General features: G+C 45.0%; 1 protein-coding gene across 3 annotated transcripts in view; it reads right to left on the bottom strand.

Annotated features, from left to right (window-relative positions):
• The window catches only part of SORCS1 (sortilin related VPS10 domain containing receptor 1), a 425,694-nt gene that overhangs the window by 114,608 nt on the left and 288,852 nt on the right, over nucleotides 1–22,234 (bottom strand). For all 3 annotated transcript variants that reach the window (XM_059730193.1, XM_059730192.1, XM_059730191.1), the window contains exon 6: nucleotides 9,378–9,442. In XM_059730193.1, the coding sequence (XP_059586176.1) occupies nucleotides 9,378–9,442 (65 nt within the window). The remainder of the gene's footprint in view (nucleotides 1–9,377; nucleotides 9,443–22,234) is intronic.

Raw genomic sequence — 22,234 nt, 5'->3', positions numbered from 1 at the left:
ACATCTGACTCTATATCACATCGGCAGACTCGAGTAGATGGGGCAACCTCAGTCTTGTCCTCCGTGAGACCGGACTTCTTTTGCCATATACCGGTCTCTTCCAGAGCATCGACTCTTCTGCACTTCCTATCAATGCACCGCATGGAAGAACAGAGGAGCGAAACCCGGTCATTAAAAACTCCAGGCCAGATTTCTAGCTGCTGCAAAGCAGCATAACATAACGATCAACACCCACTAACGACCTAGCCCTCCGTGTGATGAGAGAGCAGCAAAATTACATTTAATTTTTTTTAAAAAATCAATATGCAAATCAATGCACCAGAGGAAAAAGCAAAATAGACAGAAATGCTCGTTAAATACCGACAGGCCAGAATTTTCTGCCACCGCATCACTGCTGTTTTGCTTTTTCTCCCCCTTCCCTTTCTTGCTCCGGTAGATGATCAATTGATATCCAGCCAAATAAATGTCTCTGTCACACACCCACCCATATCAAGGGCTGGTCTTCCAAACTTTAGCTATGTAAATGATCGCTGAGCTACTTAGGAGTGAACTTCCAGTGGAAGTGTTTTATTCTAGTAGGCCAATTTACTGCTTTGCCTGCAGGGACTGTATTAGTATTCAAATGAACTGCAGGCATTCATCTCTCTCTTCTCTGCAACCAAGTGATGAGGTTTTGAGACGAGAGTTTACCCTAACGGCATTAACTTTGCATCTGAGGGTGAGGGGGAAGCTCCCACACTCTCATTCACATCCACTTGGGTGTCCCAGGATGCACTGGGGTGCTTGATCAGATAAATCACATTGCCCAGACAGACTTACTCAAGGCCACGCAATGACCAGGTGGGAAAACAGGGAGCAGAATGTGGCTTGCCTGATCCTATAGCTCCTGGGCTGTCATTCAAAGCAGAAGTACAAACCATATGTATTATAAAGGCCAGAGGAGTTAATGCTGCGCATTTGGGATGCAACGTTGTGCGGGGGGTTCATTCCAAACCAGCCAACTAAAATACCCCCGATTTAAACATACCCTGAACCTGTAGCACCAAAAAAACCCCAAACTTTAGATTTTTATCTATTTTTGGTCTTTTTATGGGTCCGAGCGCTACAGCCTCTCACAACCTGCAATCCAGTCCTTCTCACAACACCCTCAGAGATAGGGCGGTGGCAGCATCCTCGCTGCACAGGGACTAGGACAAAGACAGGCAAAGGAAATTGCCCAAGGTCACAGAGAAAGTCAGGGGCAGAGCAAGAAGATTAACCCCGGGGCACTTCATTTCTCAGTATATTATTTGGAGCTTTTCTTACAGTGCCAATTCGTCTATTCATATAATCAGGTGAAAGTAAAGCTTCAATTTAAAGAGAGGCACATGTCTGACCCTTGCTCTTGCAAAGAACAACATGAAAAACTAAACCCTAAAGGCTATGACACCAAAGAGAAGATGGCAAGATGGTATTTTCATAAACTTACAGGGTGGGAAGGGACTTCAGAGTCCAAGCCCATCCACTAATGCAGAGTGCAGTATTCCTAAAGAAATAACAATATTGTTTATAATATTCAAATAGTTTTTTTAACACATTGCATGATTTTTTTAAAGCCAATCTCAACGTGGAGGGGGGAGAGGAGTTTGGCATTGGACATACCAAAATGACTTTGTGATGAAGAAGAGCAGAAATAAAGGATTCCTGTTACAGGGACCGAAATCGGGGTCACTTTCCTTAAAAAGTGCACATCAAGCTTCCCAAAACGGATTTTGTAACTAAGTTGATCACCTAAATAAAATTGCACATGGGAGTAAGAGGGGAGGAGTGACAGAAAAGCAGCATCCCTGCTGGTGCTTCCACTGAGAAGTCATAAAGGGGTTAACACACTATTCTTGGGGAGGGTCACCATGGAAAATGGACCATTTTGCATTTAGTTTAGAGCATGAGATTCCTGACTTTTAAAACTGAACTGGATAATGCATTGCAAGAAGGAATCTGCGGAAAAAAAAAAAAAAAAAAGGCCTGGCAAGTTCACCTAGTAGTTCTCCCATCCTCGTGTCTCTGGAGACTTTCTCTTTGCTTGCCTTCCAGCTATTTCTCTGCCCCAAATCTCCCAGCTCCTCCTGCTGCCGGGGTGTCAGGATGGCAGGATTAAGCCCTTGCAAATCCTGCCTGTGTTTATTTGAAGGCAGGCAGAGTGAGATTCGTAGAGCACAATGGGGAAATGCCTGTTTAATCCTTGCTCTTGTAGAACAAGGTGTAAGCCTGCTCTGCTCATGAAGCATAACCCTTTCGACAATCGCTCCAGACAATGGGAAGCTGACTGTTCACTTGGAGCCTGCTCCAACACTGGGTAAAGGATGCTGACAGAAATCGGAGTACGCTGGCTCAGGCACTAGCGAGTCAGTGCTTGGGGGCACGGTGCTCATATAGCTCAGTGGCTAAGTACTGGGGGCAATGACAGGGGCTTGAAGGGGAGAAAGGCAATGCTGCCAGCACCTCTTGTTGTTTAGGAGGAAGACTCCCTGCACCCAGGCAAATGCTCAGTCCACAGGCTTAGAGTCATACTCTCCCTTGTGCTCTGGGCTGTTAGACTGAGCAGTGATTCTCAACAGGGATACTGTGAGACCCTTTCAGGGGTGCTGAGGTGTGGGCACCCCACCGCCCTGTAAAAGTGCCCCAGGTACCCGGTACGCAGCCAGCCCAGGAAAGGCTGCAGCATTGATTGCATGCTCCTGCCTCCATGAGGGTTAGCTGATCATCCTAGAGCAGACAAGCAGCACGGCCGCTTTTGCTGCAGCCCTTCCTGGCCTGACCGGGCACGTGTCTCCTGGAAATGGAGGCGGATGAAGCTGTCCCGTGTGCCTCTGTTTGCAGGAGGAGAATGGAGGGGTTGGATGGGGAAAGGCTGCAGCAAGAGCGAGTGCTCCTCTCTGCTTTAGGTTTATCCAGTAACTCTAATGCAGGCAGAAACATGCACACACGGTCTGGATGTGCACAAGGTGAATGGGGCACTTTTACCTGGCCGTGGCAGCAGCACCCTGGTTGAGACCCACTGAGGTAAGGTGAGGCAGCATAACAGTTACGGTGGGTGCTCTGACTCTGACTTTAGGGGTGGATGTCGTATACTTAGACTTCAGGAAGGCCTTCGATACGGTATCCCACCCCATACTGGTGAACAAACTAAGAGGCTGTGATGTGGATGACTGCACAGTCCGGTGGGTGGCGAATTGGCTAGAGGGTCGCACCCAAAGAGTCGTGGTAGATGGGTCGGTCTCGACCTGGAAGGGTGTGGGCAGTGGGGTCCCGCAGGGCTCGGTCCTTGGACCGATACTCTTTAACGTCTTCATCAGCGACTTGGACGAGGGAGTCAAATGTACTCTGTCCAAGTTTGCAGATGACACAAAGCTATGGGGAGAAGTGGACACGCCGGAGGGCAGGGAACAGCTGCAGGCAGACCTGGACAGGTTGGACAAGTGGGCAGAAAACAACAGGATGCAGTTCAACAAGGAGAAATGCAAAGTGCTGCACCTAGGGAGGAAAAATGTCCAGCACACCTACAGCCTAGGGAATGACCTGCTGGGTGGCACGGAGGTGGAAAGGGATCTTGGAGTCCTAGTGGACTCCAAGATGAACATGAGCCGGCAGTGTGACGAAGCCATCAGAAAAGCCAATGGCACTTTATCGTGCATCAGCAGATGCATGACGAATAGGTCCAGGGAGGTGATACTTCCCCTCTATAGGGCGCTGGTCAGACCGCAGTTGGAGTACTGCGTGCAATTCTGGGCGCCACACTTCAAGAAGGATGCGGATAACCTGGAGAGGGTCCAGAGAAGGGCAACTCATATGGTCAAGGGCCTGCAGACCAAGCCCTACGAGGAGAGACTAGAGAAACTGGACCTTTTCAGCCTCCGCAAGAGAAGGTTGAGAGGCGACCTTGTGGCTGCCTTTAAGTTCATCACGGGGGCACAGAAGGGAATTGGTGAGTATTTATTCACCAAGGCGCCCCCGGGGGTTACAAGAAATAATGGCCACAAGCTAGCAGAGAGCAGATTTAGAATGGACATTAGGAAGAACTTCTTCACAGTTCGAGTGGCCAAGGTCTGGAACGGGCTCCCAAGCGAGGTGGTGCTCTCCCCTGCCACGGGGGTCTTCAAGAGGAGGTTAGACGAGTATCTAGCTGGGGTCATCTAGACCCAGCACTCTTTCCTGCTTATGCAGGGGGTCGGACTCGATGATCTATTGAGGTCCCTTCCGACCCTAACATCTATGAATCTATGAATCTATGACTCTGCAGAGGCTGAGAACCACTGGTACAGAGATACATGCTACTACCAGGCCACTGCCATCGTCTTAAAAGACAAAGGTTTGCTTTCAGGAGAGGGCTGTATTTGCCAAAGAGGGGTTCTGGGCTCTGGATCCTAAATGAACAGAGATGTCTAAACCCCAAAGAGGAGGGACTGAAGGATTCCCTTCCATGTGGTGCATTTCCTTGCTCCAGTCCCATTTTGGAGTATCTGTATAGAAAGCATAGGTGCCTATTCCAGGTGCCTGGACAACTGCCCTATCACCTGACTCTCCCTAACTAGAACTCCATGAGCCGTTAGTTAAAAATCTTAGCTGGTTTGTCTGTTCTAGCTGGTTTCTCTGCTCTTTACGAACTTAAAGTCCAGCCAAGATCCCCTAATGACTGGACACACGACACACGACACACTGGTGTAACCTGCCCTTACACTGTATGTTCATTCCTTGCTTAGAGTATTGTATGGTCTTTGCACTGGGTTGTAATAAGCTACAGCAGTGTGAGTGCACATATGCAAAACCAGGGGTAAAGCTACACCAGTGTAAGCTGACATCAGTGTAGGTTTCATACGTCTGCTTTTATCTTGGAGTTGTTGGTTGTAGCCGTGTTGGTCTAAGGACATAGGCAGACACGGTTCTTTGGGCAGATGTGTGATATCTTTTATTAGACCAATTATATAGTTGGAAAAAAATGGTCTTTGCAAGCTTTCAGGCAATCTATCAAAGACAAAAATACCCAATTACCTGTGGGCACGCACTTCTCAGAAGACCACTTTCCCTCCAATCTCTCAGTTCTAATCCTCAAAGGGAATTTACAAAACACCTATCGTAGACGACCCTATGAACTTCATAAATTTACTGAATACAAAAAATCATGGACTAAATACAGACATTGGATTTATGGTGCACAACCTGCCTGACACATGATAACCCCAGGTAACCTGTCTGCATTTTACCAGCTGCATTGTATCATCAGTTCAACATTTCCCTTCCCCACCTGACCTGTCTCAATCCTATTGTCTCCCATCCCTTTCATCCTCACTGCCACAGATTTGCATTTTCATAGACCTGAATTTTGGCTTCTATTCTACCCAGGAGAGAGCACAAAACACCAACAGACTTTCCCTATGCTGAAGAAGGATGTTTGTGTCCAAAAGCTTGCAAAGAACAATTTTTCCAACTATTTAGTTGGTCTAATAAAAGATAGCACCTCTACCCAAATAACCTTGTTCATCTTGGAGTAGCTCATTGGGATGCTCCCAATGGGAACAGGGTACTCCTGGCTTCTGCATCTTCTTGTGGCAAATCTCTGTAATTGAGCCTACAACCCCAGCTACCCCAGGAGAGTTGGTTATCTGCTCACTTGAATTAACCAGTGTAAGTTAACTGGTATATAAAGCCAATGCAAGCTACACCAATATCTTGTGTCTGGACTGCAAAGCTTGTGGACCCTTCAAGGGAACAGTAGTTGAATTTTGAGCAAATGTGGATTGAGCTTCAAACAATATATCAACACATTTGTGCCTTGCCCTGCAGTTACAGAAAATGACTTATGATGATGTTCAAGACTGAGAAAAATTAACTGTTGGCTTTGACCTGCAAACAGGCAAAAACGTGTGGTTTCTGCTAGCTTATTCTGTTGGTGAGATTCTGATTTCATGCCAAACTCGGTGGAACACGGGAGACAAAGCAAGCAAATGGAAATATAAGATAAGGTCTATATGAATTTCTTCCAACTGGAAACACAGCAATTGCTTCTGTGCTCTTAGGCACAGTTTGGTCTAGAGTGGACTTCAACCCTTGAGGAGAACTAATTAAATACACACATCACTTTGTATTTACTTGGATTTTAGACAGTAGCTCCAAAATGTTGTACTCATTGGTGCTCTATGTAATTTAATCAACCATATTTAAAATGTAAATTAGATCAGTTAAGCCTCTATATAAATCATGCCCCCCAACCAACTCACAAAATTCCCCATATTTAGATTATTCATTAATTTGCTCACCCTCTTTCCTTGTCTCCATGACAAGCACTGGACAGCACAGAGTCCATAACGTTAAATAACAAAGATCACAGACAAAAGCACTTCCCAGAGTCAAAGGACCCAATGATCTGTCTCCTTCCATTTTGAGGGGTCCTCACTTCATGCATTGGACCGGATTATGCACAGTATGAAACTGAAGGCCAGATCCTCAGCTGATGTAAATCAACATTGGTCTACTGACATCAGTGACATGATACAGATTTACATGAGCTGAGAGACTTTTATTTTTTCCCCTTGTAAACCTTTTCCATTATGTACATAAATGCAATAAATAAAAACACTAAGACAGACCATAATCAGAAAGCAGAGACACAGAGCTATTGGTATTCCAGCAGTGGATAGTCAAGGTGAAGGCTGCTGATGATAAATGCTCTCACAACCCTGCCAAGCAGATTGGCTAACACCTTTCTATAGTGACATCTCTACTCTGTATCACCCGAAGCTGCAGCTACTGTATTGCTGAGTTTCTGCTGGAAAAGATACAGGGACAAGAATGAAACTATCTTGTTAGTCGCACACAGGTCAGCCGTTTTTTGCTTAGATCCTGTTTTCTGCTTGGTATTTCCCCCCTCCTTTGTTTTGGCAGGGATACCTTTTCCAATTAAATCCCTTTATTGAATTTTTCACCCTTGGTTAGCTCCCAAAGATCTGACCCTTGCAAAAAAAATAGAGAAATGATTTATAGATTGCAACTTTTAGGCTAAGCCCAAAAATGCAGCTTATTAAAACCCCATCCCCTAGGCACTGCAGTTGCACACTGACCTCCTCCAGGGTAGAAAGGTTTGCTTGCTACTCAGAGAGGTATAATTATCATAGCTGGGCTGGCAGGTTGGTCTAGTGCGGTAGATCCCAATACTACTTCTGACTGGTTCATGAACCCACTTTTGATGCAAGACATTTTGAATTGAATTTCTGTGGGCTTATGATTAAACTTGTAAGTATGGGGCCCCACTTGGGGGCATGATTCTTAGTTTGGGAATGGACGAGCTAGTGGTTAGAGCAAGAGGATTCAAGCAGCTTGGGATATATTCTCCAGCTTGATGATGATGGCTTACCATGTTCCTATGGAGAACTCGTATTACCTACCAAATGTTCCTCATGTTTCCAACTGCCCATGTTTCCAGGTGCTCTACTTGCACTGAGACAATTCTTATTATTACACCAAAACAATGAATTGGAAGAAAATGCAACATGGTACCTGGTTTTGAGCAAGGAACACTCTTGATATATCATGGACTGAATACACCCTCAAAAGTGTCATGACAAGAAATTAGCTCCTTGTAGAAACCCCCTATAGCATTATATAGTAATGAACCAAATTCACTGCAGCTTCCAGCAACGCTGATGATGCCACTCCATTCAAAACTCTTTCTGTGAAATTACTAGATAATAATACAGTTTTGACATGTTTTGACATTTGCCAGAGAGCCTCCAGGATTTTCTAGATCCAGAATTAGTAAGAGTTAGAAGGGCAAAAAAAAAAAAGGGGGGGGGAGGGCCAGAGGAGGGAGAAGTAAAGGCATTGAAAAATTGAAAAATCTCTCATTTTAATAATGTAAAATGCTATTAAATGGAATGAACATTTTACAGAGAGAGAGACAGACAGGCACAGTAGGTCTGTGTGAAATTTCAATTAGTGTTTTGTTTCAAAGCTGTTTCGACGCTTTTCGAGCTCAAAACGGCAACATCAAAATGAAAGAAAAGGCTTTGAAACAGCTTCAAAATGAAATGAGGGCACGCAAAACATTTTGAAAGTTTCGAAATGTTTCGAGTTTCAAAGCAGCCCGGTGGTGGGAGGCAGGGGAGAGCCAGGGCTGTGCTCCCGCTGCCTCCGACCACCAGGCTGAGCTCTATGGGGCTGGTGGAACCACTTGGACTGCAAACCTGGGAGGAGTCCAGCACAACCCCACAGCCTTCCCAGGGGTGCGGGCCCCCAGATCTGCGTGCAGGATAACAGGAAGCTGCTGGCAAGTGATATGAGTTTTGCTTTTAACAGTTCAAGGTGGAGCTTCCCTGAACCTCCAGCACCTATCTCCTTGAAACTTGGCAGGCTTCATACCCTCAGAAGGGGCTACCAGCCCTACAGTGTTTTTTCTGAATCAGGCAATAAATGACAGTTATAGGCATTTTCATAATTCCCCATTATAGCCTATGGGCAAAACATTGAAACGCATCGAAACAGTGAAACCGTTTCGACAAAATTAAATGGAACAGTGCTTCAAAATGAAGTGAAATGGCGAAATGAAACACTGTCCCTTTGAAATGCCAAAATAGAAGTTGAAACAAAACAGTGCTGTTTCTCACAGCCCTGATAGATAGATAGATATAGATAGATCTATCTATATCTATCTATATAGATATATGTAGATCTAGATATATAGCTATAGATACACACACATATATATATTATTCATTTCAGCAGTGCCCTTTTAAAATTCATTTCCAAAAAAAAAATCTCTCGCTTTTAATTCAAAGCAAATTAAATAAATTTGTTGTCTTGAAATGTCCCTTTCCTAATGTTTTCTGGGCTAAATTCTGCTTTCAAGGACACAACATAAATGTGGAATAACACGACTGAATTTGTCAGTGTAACTGATGGCATAATTTGACCCGCTGGGGTTTGTTTGCTGTCTTTTCTCTGTTTGTTTGAATTTTTTTATGTCCATTTAATATGCCATTTAAAAGAAAAACTCTTAAATGTTGCAAATCTGTTTGTTACACTGCAGTAAAGTAGTTATTTCTGGGGAAAGCATCATGGAATTGAAATGAGCACACTCAGAGCAATCAAAGGCCTGAGGCAATCCAAAACTGCAGGAAAGAAGCCACAGGAAAGTTGTGCAGTGTCTGGGAAAGAATAAACAGGGACAATCCTGGGAGTACAGGATCAACAGATGGAACAGGGGACCTGGGAGATCTTATGTCCAGCAAGTGGAGCTAGAAACAGTGAAAAGTAGCTCCATGGTAGCATGTGGCAGTCAAAATGTCAAGCCAGTCCACAGCAAAATACAAGAAATGCCAGTGCTCTTTGGAAGCGAATGTACTTACGGCCATCTGGTGTCTTGGCTTCTAGGTGTACGAGGTCTGGCTCTTTACTGGAACCCATCATGGACCTGCAAAGAAAAGTTTGAAGTGAAAGTGTTTAAATGAATGAACTCTCGGATTCTGCTGCCCTAAACATTTATTCCAGAGTAGAAGAACTTGCTGAGGTAGACCTGCATCCATAGTGACAACTAAAAGCTAAAGGCACCGAGCGTTGATTCTCCTAGCATTCCCAAGGAACAAAACTGGCTTTTTAAGGAGGGCTGATGTACTTCAGATAGTTGAAGACTCCTATTGAAGGGACTGAATAGCAGTCTTCAACTACCTGAAGCAGGGCTCAAAAGAGGATGGAGCTGGACTGTTCTTAGTGCTGGAAGATGACAGGACAAGGAGCAAAAGTCTCAAGTTGCAGCAAGGGACGTTTACATTGGATATTCGAAAGAATTTTTTCACGCGGAGGGTAGTAAAGCACTGGAATGGGTTACCCAGAGAGGTGATGGAGTCTCCATCCTTGGAGGTTTTTAAGACCCAGTTAGACAAAGTCTTGGCTGGGATGATGTAGTTGGGGCTGGTCCTGCTTGGAGCAGGAGGTTGGACTACATGTGACCTCCTGAGGTCCCTTCCAACCTTCATTTTCTATGCTTCTACGAGCACATCTATACATTGTGCTACTTTGCCGAAGTGATGCACTACAGTGACATAGTGACTACTTGTATCTACACATTATTGGCAGCTACTTTGCCATAGCAGTGTGCTCCCACACTTTAGCGTGCCTTTACAGCAAAGTAATGGCTAAAAATAACCATGCACCGCACATACGGCACAGTACGGGCAGTTGCTGTCTCATGCTCTAGTACTTCCAACAAGAAGTACTAAAGCACAAAGCACAGCGCAGTAACAATGTCACCATAGGGTGACATGTAGATATGCCCTATGATTCTACTTCCAACACCCTTAGCTCTGCCCTTATTGCATCAATGCTACCCCTTTATGGAAAATGTGCCTGTGCCCTTTATTTTAAGGGGGTAGGTGGTAGTATTTCAGTACATAGCCTATTAATGCATTCTGGATTTTGATTGGTGGGGAATATTTCAGTCCATAGCATGTTGGCATGTCCTCTGTTCTGTTTGGAAGGTGATATTTCAGTGTAGGACATGCTGAGGCACCCTTGGGTTGATAGGGTACGATTCATTACACGATGCGTTCTTGCACACTTTCCTTTGATTGGCTGGATGTGCTCTGGTGATTTAGTGCTCAATCACATTTCCCTATGACTGGCTATAAAATTGCAGTCATTCCTCCATCTCAGACCTTTTATGTCCATTAATTTAATTGACATCCTTCATGATCGATACTCTGTCATTAATTAAAAAAATATAAAAAGAAAATCCCCCCTCCCTTTTCAGATGTTTTATTGCCTCTAATCTAATAAAAATGGTGTTGAGTTAATAAAAGAGATGTCAGTCTGGCTGGGAAGATGATTGTTTGCTCACTCAAGTAGAAATAGCAGCATACAGTATTCAACGCTGTACATAACGGATGTACGGGATAAAGTAATTCATTAGTGAAAAAGTTCCACTGGATTTTTAGCACTGGTTCAGACAAATCCCTGGACCAGTGGACCACTAGATTCATGCCTGGATTATAGCACTGCTTAGTGTGTGGGAGTCTGCATTAGGTCTGCGGGCACAGACCTGCTGTGAGTTTTGAACCCATGATCTTTGATGCAGAAATGAGACAAAGACAACTTTGGCCATCCTCATATCGCTAGGTTAAGATTTAGCCTTTCAGAGTGCATGGACCATTTTCTTGATAGTAGACTGAGTTATGTATTAATGTGAGATTGAAAGGAGAAGAACATTCATTTCCAGTGATCGACAACCCTGATGCTGCCCCATCCAATCCCTCATAATTTCTAAAGAAATCAAAATTGAGGTTTGGAAAGCAATGAAGGGCCTAATTCAACTCCCGCTGGCTGCAATCAGAGTCAGCTCCAGCCCTCAATCATCAGCAGTTTTACCTAATAACCTTTATAGAAATGTTAACAGCAACAAGACTGTTTGTTCTGATTAATACTGAGTTATGCATGATGAATCCTGTTGCAAATTCTTTTACTCAAGAAGTTTTTTCTTTGTTGGACACTGAAGTACTTCTGGAGGGACTCAAATCATGGCTGTTCTTTCAGAGCTAGTGGTACTCTCAGCCTGCTCCAAATGTTCTGTTGCATCAAATCCCTACATTTAGCAAGCCAACTTTTCTGAAAACTTCGGCACTGTTTAACCTGACCCTGGTTAGAGTCACGCTAGTGTCTATGAGACTGCAATGGGTGCAACTTGAAGCAGGACTTGACCCACTCTCCCAGTGATGGAGAGAGCAAAGATACCCACAATAAAGCTTATTGTGAACCTTTAACCAATCTGATCTGGACACCTTATGAGCATTACTGTATTATCCTCACATAGCCCTCTCAGGCAGGAAGGTGCTGTTACCCGCATTTTATGGCTAGGCAGATGAGGCACAGAGAAACGCAATGAGTTGCTCCAGAGGAAGCAGGAAGTTGGCTGTTGAACTCAGACTTCATTCCAAGCTGCTAGAGACTGGTGTTCTTTCCACTGGATCATTCTTCCTCTCTCAACTCATAATTATGTTAGCTCTGAGACACAACATGTCAGATTTGGCATTTATTATTTCTTGTTATGCCTGGCTGTAAAATTTTGCTTTCAGTGCTAAAAGACAGGCAAGTTGATAGACAAAATATGCTCTATTCAATAGTTGCTTTCTACAGTTTAAGTTTAGAAATAAACAGACCAAATCTAGCCAGTGTAGAGTTATTTATATCCAAGAGTTCAGAAATGTGGCTGGTTTTTCTCTCTCTTGCCACCTTCTCCCACCCCATGAGAGAGGATGATATTACTTAACAGATGCTGTAAAATTACTTAATCCCAATACAAATAAGTCAGGATTCACTGAAAGGATAAAAACCACAGCAAAACAGAACATGTTTGTTATTTTCGATTAAGAAATCCAATTTAGTGCTGATTTATGGATGGGTGGATTTTAGGTAAGATAGAAATGGAAATTTTCTGTGGCTGTATATGGTATGATAATGCACAATGGACGCATCTACACATGCACATTTACTGTGCAGTAATGGAAATACTGTGCAGTACGGGCTCACGTCTACAAGTCCACACCTGTACTGCACAACAGATACGGCACGCTGCAGTGATATGTGTGTAAATTGGATACCTGCATCAAATTTGATAGTGTATAATTTGTGAGTGTAAATTTAATACTTGCACCTGATACCTGCAGGTATCAAATTTACGTCTGATTAGTTGCTGCACGGTAATGCACATGTAGATGCCTTACTGTGCAGTCACACTGTGTGTCTGGACTGACTCGGGACTAACTTTAGTTGCAACTAAGTCCCCACACGGTGTTAATGTGCTTTAATGCCTGCATGTGTAGATGTCAGCCTATTCCCACTTACTGAGCAGTAAATTTAAACCAGCATAAATGCACATGTATTCACACCTAATCATGGATTTTCCCCAGCCTCATCTTTGGTGAAGTTTAAGTGGTCTGTGTTTTCTTAGAAGGATGGACATGCAACCTTTCTTCAATGCAGGACAAAGGTTAAGAGAGGTGAATAGCTTGCTCTGGTTGTACTGCATCAGATTAAGTACCCTTTGTGGAGAACAGACAACAATATCTTGTTAGCCATTTTGTCTCTTCCAGCCCTATTTGTCTTTGATAATATGCTTATCCACAAATGCATGCAGCTGTTACTGGCATCACTATCCTGCACCTCAACTCTTACTTCATTTCTTACAATGGAGGTCTGATACCTCCATTGTTCCTTTGTCTTAAGGTCTAGATGATAGAAGTAAACCTGCCAATGGCCATTTATTCATTTAATTATACACCCTATTCAACTCTTTGAAAATACGAGCAAGATTCCCTTGGACTCCATTCTCCTAGAGACAGGCTCAAAGCAGCTTTGGAATGGTATGACTTTCATTTTTTTTCCAAAGACTTATAGATAGATAGATAGATAGATAGATAGATAGATAGATAGATAGATAGATAGATAGATAGATAGATATTTGTTTCTATGCACACACACACACACACCCCCCTTCGTTCTTTCTGGTGTCGTTGTCTGAATGTAAAAACCTCCCAAAAGAAGAAAAATAAGTACAAACTATTCAGAAAACCTGGAGAAGTGGGAGTGCCAGTGGGACCCACTCCAATGTTCCCTGCCACCTTTACAGAAAATGCTTACATTATGAAATGTGCAGGCCCACCAAGGTCGTTGATTTGACTGCAAACTACCTAGGATGTGGGAGAAGCAGAGTAGAGGAAAATACTCCAGAACATCCCTGTCACAGAGAGACAGCAGAAAATAGAGGAGGATGGTACTAGGCATCGAACAAAGGTGTGCTTGTGTGCTTCTGCAGTCACTGTTTGACCTCCTCCTCTACTCTGATTGTCACATTTCTAAAGAAAAAAAAAGCCTCCTTTTGTGTGTCAACTTTTGGTGCCTGAGAAATCCAATAAATACCAGACTATCCAGGGTGTTTTACTTAGTGTATTTTTTGCCCACAAGTATGGGGCTGGGGACCAATGAAGGTTGAGTGAGTCAGCTCACTCAGCCCTACAAAGAAAAATAATCAATAAGGTACAGAAAACATCCACATTTGGTATTTCTTAACTTCCAACACTTCTTCTTAAACAAAAGTAAGTATGAGCTTGGACTACTAGTGGGAAAAGAGGTCAGGTCGCGGGAAGACAGATGGGACAACAGTTTCAAATGTCGGGTGTTTTCATGTATAGCTGCTGGAATGAAAACATGGGACTGATTTTCAGAGTCTAGCAGAGGTTTGGAGGAGTCCATACTTTCTGGAACTGAGGTCCCTGTAACAGGCCTTGATCTAAGCATCCAAAAATTGTGGTACGCCAAAATAAGAGGCCACTTTTGACCATGCTGCCTTAAATGGCTAAGATGAGGGACCTGAGTTTGAAAATTCCAGCATTTGTACTTTCAGCTGAGCACACCTAGAAACCTATATGACAATTCTTTTTCATGCATATATGCCAGCCAGAATTTAAATTTTTTTCACTTCTAAATACCAATACTCTTCCAGGATGCTAGGATCCTTGCTCAAGCCAATGTTAACAACATTGAGCCAATGATTCTCGAGCAACAACTTCACTGGACTGACATTGTGTGCAGATGCCAGACTCTTGACTCACAAAAAAGTGTTTTCTTCCCAGCTCGGTAACAGCCTGAGACCTTGTGGTGGCAGAAGAAACACTCTAAAGACACAATGGGCACGTCCACACATGTAAGCACGTGCACTTGCAGTGGCTCAAATAGAAGCATTGCAAATTTGAGCCGGGGCTTTTTGCCTCGGCGCACGTGCTTGGCTGCGCACTTTGTTGTGGAGCAAACTGTGCCACTTGGGGCAAAATAACCCTGCCTGGCTCCTCCCAGATCTGCAGCCGGGGGAGCTAGAGCCCGGGGCCAGCACCTGTGCTGTCCCCAGCAATATAAAAAGCTGCCCTGGCAAGTAGCTCAGGGCTACTTGCTCTCCAGAGCTTCTGAGGCCCAGCCACTTGGTACCTGGGGACACTACCCCTTGTGCCAGCTGGACTGCTGCAGCATCCCTGAGAGTCCCCTGCACCCTTTGCCCACTGCAGCAGTCTGGCAGTGAGGGCTGCTGCCTGGCTGTGACCTGCTGCACACCCACCAGATCCAGATGGGAACTGCACAGCCAGTAGAGGCATCTGCCCCTCTGGGCCAGCTGCCAGTGGGCTGTGGCTGCAGAGTTGGCTTCTGTGTGGCACTACTGCCATATGTGCCCCCTGCCTGGCCATCTGGGCAACTATCACCCGGAAGATGTTCCCAGTGTGGTGGCCTGCTCTGAACTGCCAAAGCATGTCCTCCTGGCCCCAATTGGCCAGGAGGTCAGACACCGCCAGCTGGGTCCCAGGTGCCAGCTCTGAGCAGGCTCCTCTGTCTGGGTCCTGCTGCTGGCCTCCCTAGCAGGAATTCTGGTGTTCCCTATTTGAGAACTGAAAAATCCCTGATAAAAGAATCCTGAAGTCACTCTGTAAAATACCCCCAAATCCATGTTTCTCTACAATTAAAACAAAAGACCACTATATAGAGAGAGGGAGGGAGAGGCAGAGACACAGCAATCAGCTGGGCAATGTTCTATTGATATAACAGGCAGTGGATGAGCCAGGCGGGGCAGCGATTGTGGGGCATGGGGGAGCGGGCAGGGCTGGTGGGGGTCCCCCTGCAGCCTCCCCCACCCCCTCTACTTACTGGCAAAAGCCCAGGTCCTGCTCCCTGTGGCTGGCATGCTGCCTGCCCTGTATGGGTAGGCAGCATGCTCTAGCACTGGGGCAAGGGCCAGCCATAGAGACACTCTGGCTGGCTACCAGACCATCTCTGTGAAGGACCAAGCCTCTGGTTGCCTCAGGGACTGTGCCCTGCCCCGCTTTTCCTCCCCATGGTATTTTTTGACCCCTGGACATTCAGGGGTCTAATTTTGCCCCCACGGCGCAAATTTGCAGCGTGGGGAACGTTTTTTCTTTCCCTTTGAGACGCTGCAAGATGCACATGCTTTCTTGTGTGGATGCGCCCAATGAAGGCATACCTCAAGAGAACAGATGCCGACATCAAGAGTTGGAAAGAGCTGGCTGCCAAACAGCCCCAAGGGTGCTTCAACGTTAACCAAGCAGCAGCCTGTTTTGAAGTAAAGCATCTTGTCCTGAAAGCAGAGAAGCGAGTGGAGAAAGGAAAGGGGGAGGAATCCCAGCCCGTTCCAATTCCCCACCACCCTTATACTAAGAAAGTTCTTCCTAATCTCCAACCTACATTTTCTTTTTTGCACCTTAGACATTTCTTTGTGTCTGTATGGGACAGGACTGGGAACAATTGTCCCATCTCCATCCTCTTCATCAGCACTCCAGGCATTTGATGACTGTTATCAAATCGGTCTTCTCTTCTCCAAACTAAATAATCCTATTTTTTTCAGTCTTTCCTCATAAGTCATGTTTCCCAGGCCTCTAGTCATTTTTGTCACTCTCTGCTGGACACTTTCCAATCTGTCCACATCTTTCTTGAATTGTGGGGCTCAAGACTGGACACAATAATCCGAGTGAGGCCTCACCAGTGCTGAATAGAGCTGAAAATAAGGAACCGCTGGATACTAGTTTCCTTTTATTAACCCAACTGTGTCATGGACTGAAAAAATGAGGGGGGGGGGGGGGGAAAGAACTTCAGCACTTGTATTTCAGTCCTAAATGGCTCCCTAAATTTTGTGATGATACAAAACTACCCATACTTTTACCAAAGCATAGAATTTTAAAACTATTATTTTATGCTACAATAGTCTCTAGTGGCCCTAGCCACAATCAAAGGCCCATTGAATTAGGGGTATGGAAAAGAAAGAGCTGCTGCCCTAGTAAACTTACACATAAGAAAGTGGGAAAAATAGGGGGAGGAAAGCAATATAATTATCCCCAGGGATCTTAAAAATCTGTTTGCTGTGGAAAACATGGAAAAATGTAGAATTTGCATTTTTACAGAGAATCATTACAATTGCCAGGGGGAAAAAAAAATACCTCAATGAAAATAAAATGCTGGCTCCCCTGTAGGAGCCAGTAGTTCTCATGGCTGGTGCAGCAGATCGCTGTGGGGAGAAGCTGCCAATGCACAGGGAAGCAGCCAAGATGACAGCCGCCCCCTTCTCCCACCGCTGTTGACAAGCTGAGAGGGCTGCCCATCATGCGGACTCACCTCTCTCTTCCAAACAGTGATGAGAAGTGGGGACACATGAATGGCAGCCCCCGCGGACAATCAGATGTGAGGGGTAGGGATGCCACTGGGTTCCCTTGGCCAATCAGCATTGTTAGGGGGGGAGGATCACTGCAAAAAAGCACACATTTTTATGTTGGGGGGGGGGGGGTTATTGGAGAATTTCAGGCTTTTATCAGGAAAAAATAGGATCCTTGATTATCGCCACTGCACAGAAGAGGACCCTTCTAAAGCCAGTGGCAGAAACTGTATCATTGACTCAAGTGGAGTAAGGATTTCATCCAGAGGGATGACTTAACCTAGATAAGGCAAGTAATAATGAAGTCAACAACTGAACCTAGAGTCCAACCAAGAAACTATGCTTTTTCCCTTTAATGAAGCAGGACTTGCTCATGCCACAAAGGCTGACTTACAGCCCTTGACATTTATGCCTTTTTCAAAGGCTGAAATCTCAGGTATACTCAAGTCAATCAGGTTTTTGCCATTTCCAACCATTTGGGTCAACATAGGTGAAATCTTGGTTGGATAGGCCCTGGGTGGGCATGGAGCGATTGCTAGCAGTAAACGTGAAGAAGAAATGCAACTGGACAGTCTGGGAGACCTCGTTCTACATTTAATCTTTAAAACCCCACGTATCCCCCATGCCCTCTTAATGACAGACTCAAGTGACTGTTAAGCTTTTATTTCTTGGGTCACTCTGTACTTAGCAGCATTTATTTCAAGATGGCTCAGCACAACTTTGCTTTGGTTCCTCCTGATCATCCTATTTCCATTTCTTGAGCAGTCCCATGTCCTCCTTCACTGAATTACACAGGAAGGGTAATTATCCGTAACAGGCAGGTGGAAAAAGAGAGCTTGTTTTCTGAGATCCTTACGCTGAAATTGTCCTATGAGCATAAATATTCTAACAAGCTGTACCCTGTCACAATAGAGTCATAAAGTTGCTCTGTTCAGCACACGATAATGGCTTTGTAATTCAATTATTGGTAGTATTTGTCTTTGGGGATTTATCTTCCTTTAGCCTCAGCACTCATGTGGATCCCTTATCATAAATCTCACCAATGCAAAGCCAGCTCCCCTACTCTCTCTAGGGCACATCTTGCCACTTCTTGTTAAAAACTTGACAGCTTCTTCTGAACTGCTGAATGGCAGGTGCTTGTTTTTGTGTGTCTGTTTTAAGACCAGAAAAATAACAAATGGAAGCAGATGCCAAAGCTAAATACATATATGAGGTTGGGGGGGGGGGGGGATTGAATGCTGATGGTTTTATGGTCTCAGTTTTGCAGGTGGGAACCCATAGTAATGCCACAGATTATTCAAGAGTAAAAAGCTGGTTGACTTAGCCAAGTGGACACAGAAATGATGTGGTAGCACCAGACATAAAAACCCAAGTGTCCTGATCTCTAACCCATTTGCCAGGATCGCGAAGCACTATCATGAATGGCTTTGTTGTCCATGCCCTGCCAAAGCAGCAGAAAATGGTCAATGGCCTATTCATGGGACCAACGTCCTTGTATGGTTGCCATCCTCATCCAACTTCAGTGCCCCTTCTTGTTTAAAAGTCTCCCCTGATTTTTTCCACAGCCCTAAATTGCAACAGATATCCAAACAGTCTGTGGGCTGCTATATCTTAGATCCATCTGCCAACAGTCTCCAAGGGAACCATGGGATTGGTGGGTATGGTACTTTATCTGCACCACATCCCTGATGTGGCCATCCATCCCACCTCTGGGCTATAGAGAGGGTGACCAAGAAACAAGCTTGGAGATTTTCAGGCTGCCTTCATTCCCTTTGCACCACAGATTCTGGGGATGCAGAATCTGTTCCATGACCCTCAGAGGTAGGAAGGAAACCCTCTGGCTCTTTGATAGTAAACAGACATCTCATTTGACCTGGACCTGGTTGTCCTGGGTTATGACCCAAATCAAAACAAGAGTAGCCACGAGCCATTTACACGTTTCACCCTTCCCGGCTGTATTTCTGCTCCTTTGCCAATAGGTAGCCAGTGCACAGGCTTGTCCCTGGAATAAACCACAATAACCATACAGATGTACAAAAAGGATATCCCAGGAAAAAAGTGTGACTGTATTTGGCATACTTCCGAGGGACTTGAAGCCAGACAGGGGATATGTCTATCTGTACGATTCCAGGAAAAAGGTTTTCTTTCAGGACAAATGCTAGGTCTATTCATAGCCACCTTGTTCAGCCCTGATCTGAAGGAATAGCTAATTCCATCCCCCCTGGACCATCCTGTACAGATGGCTCTATGGACTCTGAACCTAAAACCTGTCTAGTAATGGGAACCCCCAACTCCACCGTTGGCATCTTGCTCTACTCCATTAGATTTTTTTGTAGACAGAGGAGATAAAACGGACCCCTCATCCTTCCCCCTAGACCAGCGAAGGATCTGCCCATGAACATTTCCCCCTAACAATCCTTTCTTCCCTGCTGCAGCTCAAGGCAGTTCTTTCCCACTCTTGTGGTCACTGAGTAATGGGAATAATTGATCTCTCACAGCTTTCACCTGTACAGCTAGATTGCGTTCGCTCACTTGCTACATTTCCTTTCATGTATGGCAAGAGCAACTCAAGGGGCTTGAACATCTCCTATTGAGGTCTGTTTAAGAGAAGGAAAGACCTTAGGATTACATGGTTCTGAATGGACCGCACCAGTACAATGATTTGATGATTGCTACCAGACCAAGCCAATCTGCTCCACTGCTTCTGAGATAACAATATACAACATAGATCTTGCTTCCCACTGCCAGACATGCACACCTCTAGCCCTTTGCAAGGATGTCTTTTGCTCTTGCAGGCACTCCAGACAGAGGCCCTGGAAGTCGTTTATAGGAAAAGTGCAAAGTAAACCATATTTACACAGTGTGCTACTCATTAAATATACAGCAGAGAGGAACAGTGAAACCTTCCTGGCACGCATTCAGACAAGTTAGATAACTTGACTGTGAACTTAAGTGCTTCATCCCTTGAGGCTTGCCCTTTGCAGGTGCATGCTGGCAAATTAGTTTCTTTGTCAAATGCCTGAAGACGGTGGACCCTCTTGGGCCCGGAGTCAGAAGACCAGGCTCTGCTGCTGAGTCACTGCAAGATCAGGTGCTGGAAACCCACCCACACAGGCCGAGCCTATGTCTGCTGGTTCATACTGGAGGGCTGGGGAGCTGGAGCTACCAGAATATTGCCCTCACTTAGGTGGAGTGAGATATACTGATATGCGCTAGTCGGTAGAGAACAAGAAGTACAGACAAACCCAATGTGAATCTCCTTCCTCAATCTCTCACTCCCAAACTTCTTTGTCTCCAATTTATCATTCCTCCACTTCCAGGCACAGAAGAGCAGATTCTAGGATGGGGGATTTAGAGCCGCAAGGCCAATGACCCATCTTAGGATAATACTGCAATCATTATTAAACCCCTGTTTGAGGCCAAGCTTGGTTCATGAGCTGGGTTCGGCTCAAGAAGCTGTTACCTAGCTACATTACTGCTTTATGGGGGCTGAGGGGGGGAGGAGGTTATAGTCTGTGCTGAAATACCCAGAGTCACCTATCCACAAAGACAGGCAGCCTAATGCCTCCCCCTTTTGAGGAGGCAGTCAGGTCACAAATTGCTGTATGAAGCAAGGATCAGGAGACTTGGATTGCCAGACCTGCTACTTATTTGCCAGGTGATCTTTGTCACTTCTCTCTGCCTGATCTGTAAAGCGGAGACAGGCAGTAGCTTTGGATCTGGCCCTCTCAGAGTTAAATATCAAAGCAAATCCAGCAGGTTTGATCATCCTTCCCTGGGTAAATATGTGTTCTCCCTCCTTTGCCTCTTCTCAGTGCTGTGGATATGCCTCGCAAAACACAGCATGAATGAAGTCCTAAGTAACAGAGTAAACCGTAGGGGCTCCAGTAGCCTGTGTGCATCTGGCAGGGGTTAGGTAGGGACTTGTGGGTACTAGAGGTTTTTTTCACCTAACAATGAAATAACTTGGGCTCTTCAATTAGTCAGCACTGCTGACTGGAACAGATGCTGTCTGGGTCACATCAGGAGGCAAAGTTATACAGAGATCACTGACTTGCCAATGGAAGATGCCAAAGCCATGAATATTGCTCTCTGTGCATTTGGGCATGAAGTCCCCTTTGGTAGCACTGGCAACAAAACTTGCAAGGGGATATAGAGAGATATTTTGCGCTCACCCTCAGTACCACAGCACCTGACTGTACTGTTCATCCATCCTTGTGTGTCATTTGCCCATATGTTTCTTTTGCCCTAGAGACCCAGCCAGACTAAAAATACCAGCACTGGAAGAACAGCCTCTGCCCTGGGGCTCTGACCTTCAATCTGACTTTCCTCCAAATCCAAAATCCAGTTGGAAACCAAATGTGTGTCATTAACTTTGGCCAGTGGTTTCACTTAGGACCCCTCAAAAGCCATCATCAGTCCCTCTGGCACATGCAAGTTCGATTCATGTATAAGTCATGGACTGTATCTATTTTTAATTATACTTTCTGTACAGTCCAAATCATCCGCTGTGGTTTTGTGTTCTATCAAGCAAATGATTTTCTGGATGTGCTGTTGTAGTGTGCTTTGATTGGCATCTTCCCTATCAGCCTCCAGCAGTTGCCCCACAGTGTTGTAAAGGTCTTGTTCAGCAATGTGCGGTATCTTTTACAAACAATCCTGATTGCCACGCCAATTCAAATCAGCTCAGCCCACCTGTGTGTGCCTGCGGATTTCACCCAGCCTAAAGCTGGCGAAAGCTGTGAGGTGGTTTACCAGCCTGCCTCCAACTGCTTGACTATAATGGAGATTTTAAAAGCTGTTACCAGGCTTTTGATGCTGCTTTTCCTCTGATTTGTGGCTCCTCTGGGGATCTCTCTAATAAGCAGAATCAGGACCTTTTAAAATAAATTTGTTGCTGGCCTTCTAACAAAATAAAATGCACTCAAAAATCTCCTTTGAAAGAGCATCCCTGGTTATACTCATAAAGGGAACAAAACCAGATCCAACTCTTTGGGTGTGTCTACACGT

This window comes from Alligator mississippiensis, chromosome 6, assembly GCF_030867095.1.
Source record: "Alligator mississippiensis isolate rAllMis1 chromosome 6, rAllMis1, whole genome shotgun sequence".
NCBI lineage: Eukaryota > Metazoa > Chordata > Crocodylia > Alligatoridae > Alligator > Alligator mississippiensis.
This window is presented reverse-complemented; position numbering and strand designations above follow the sequence as displayed.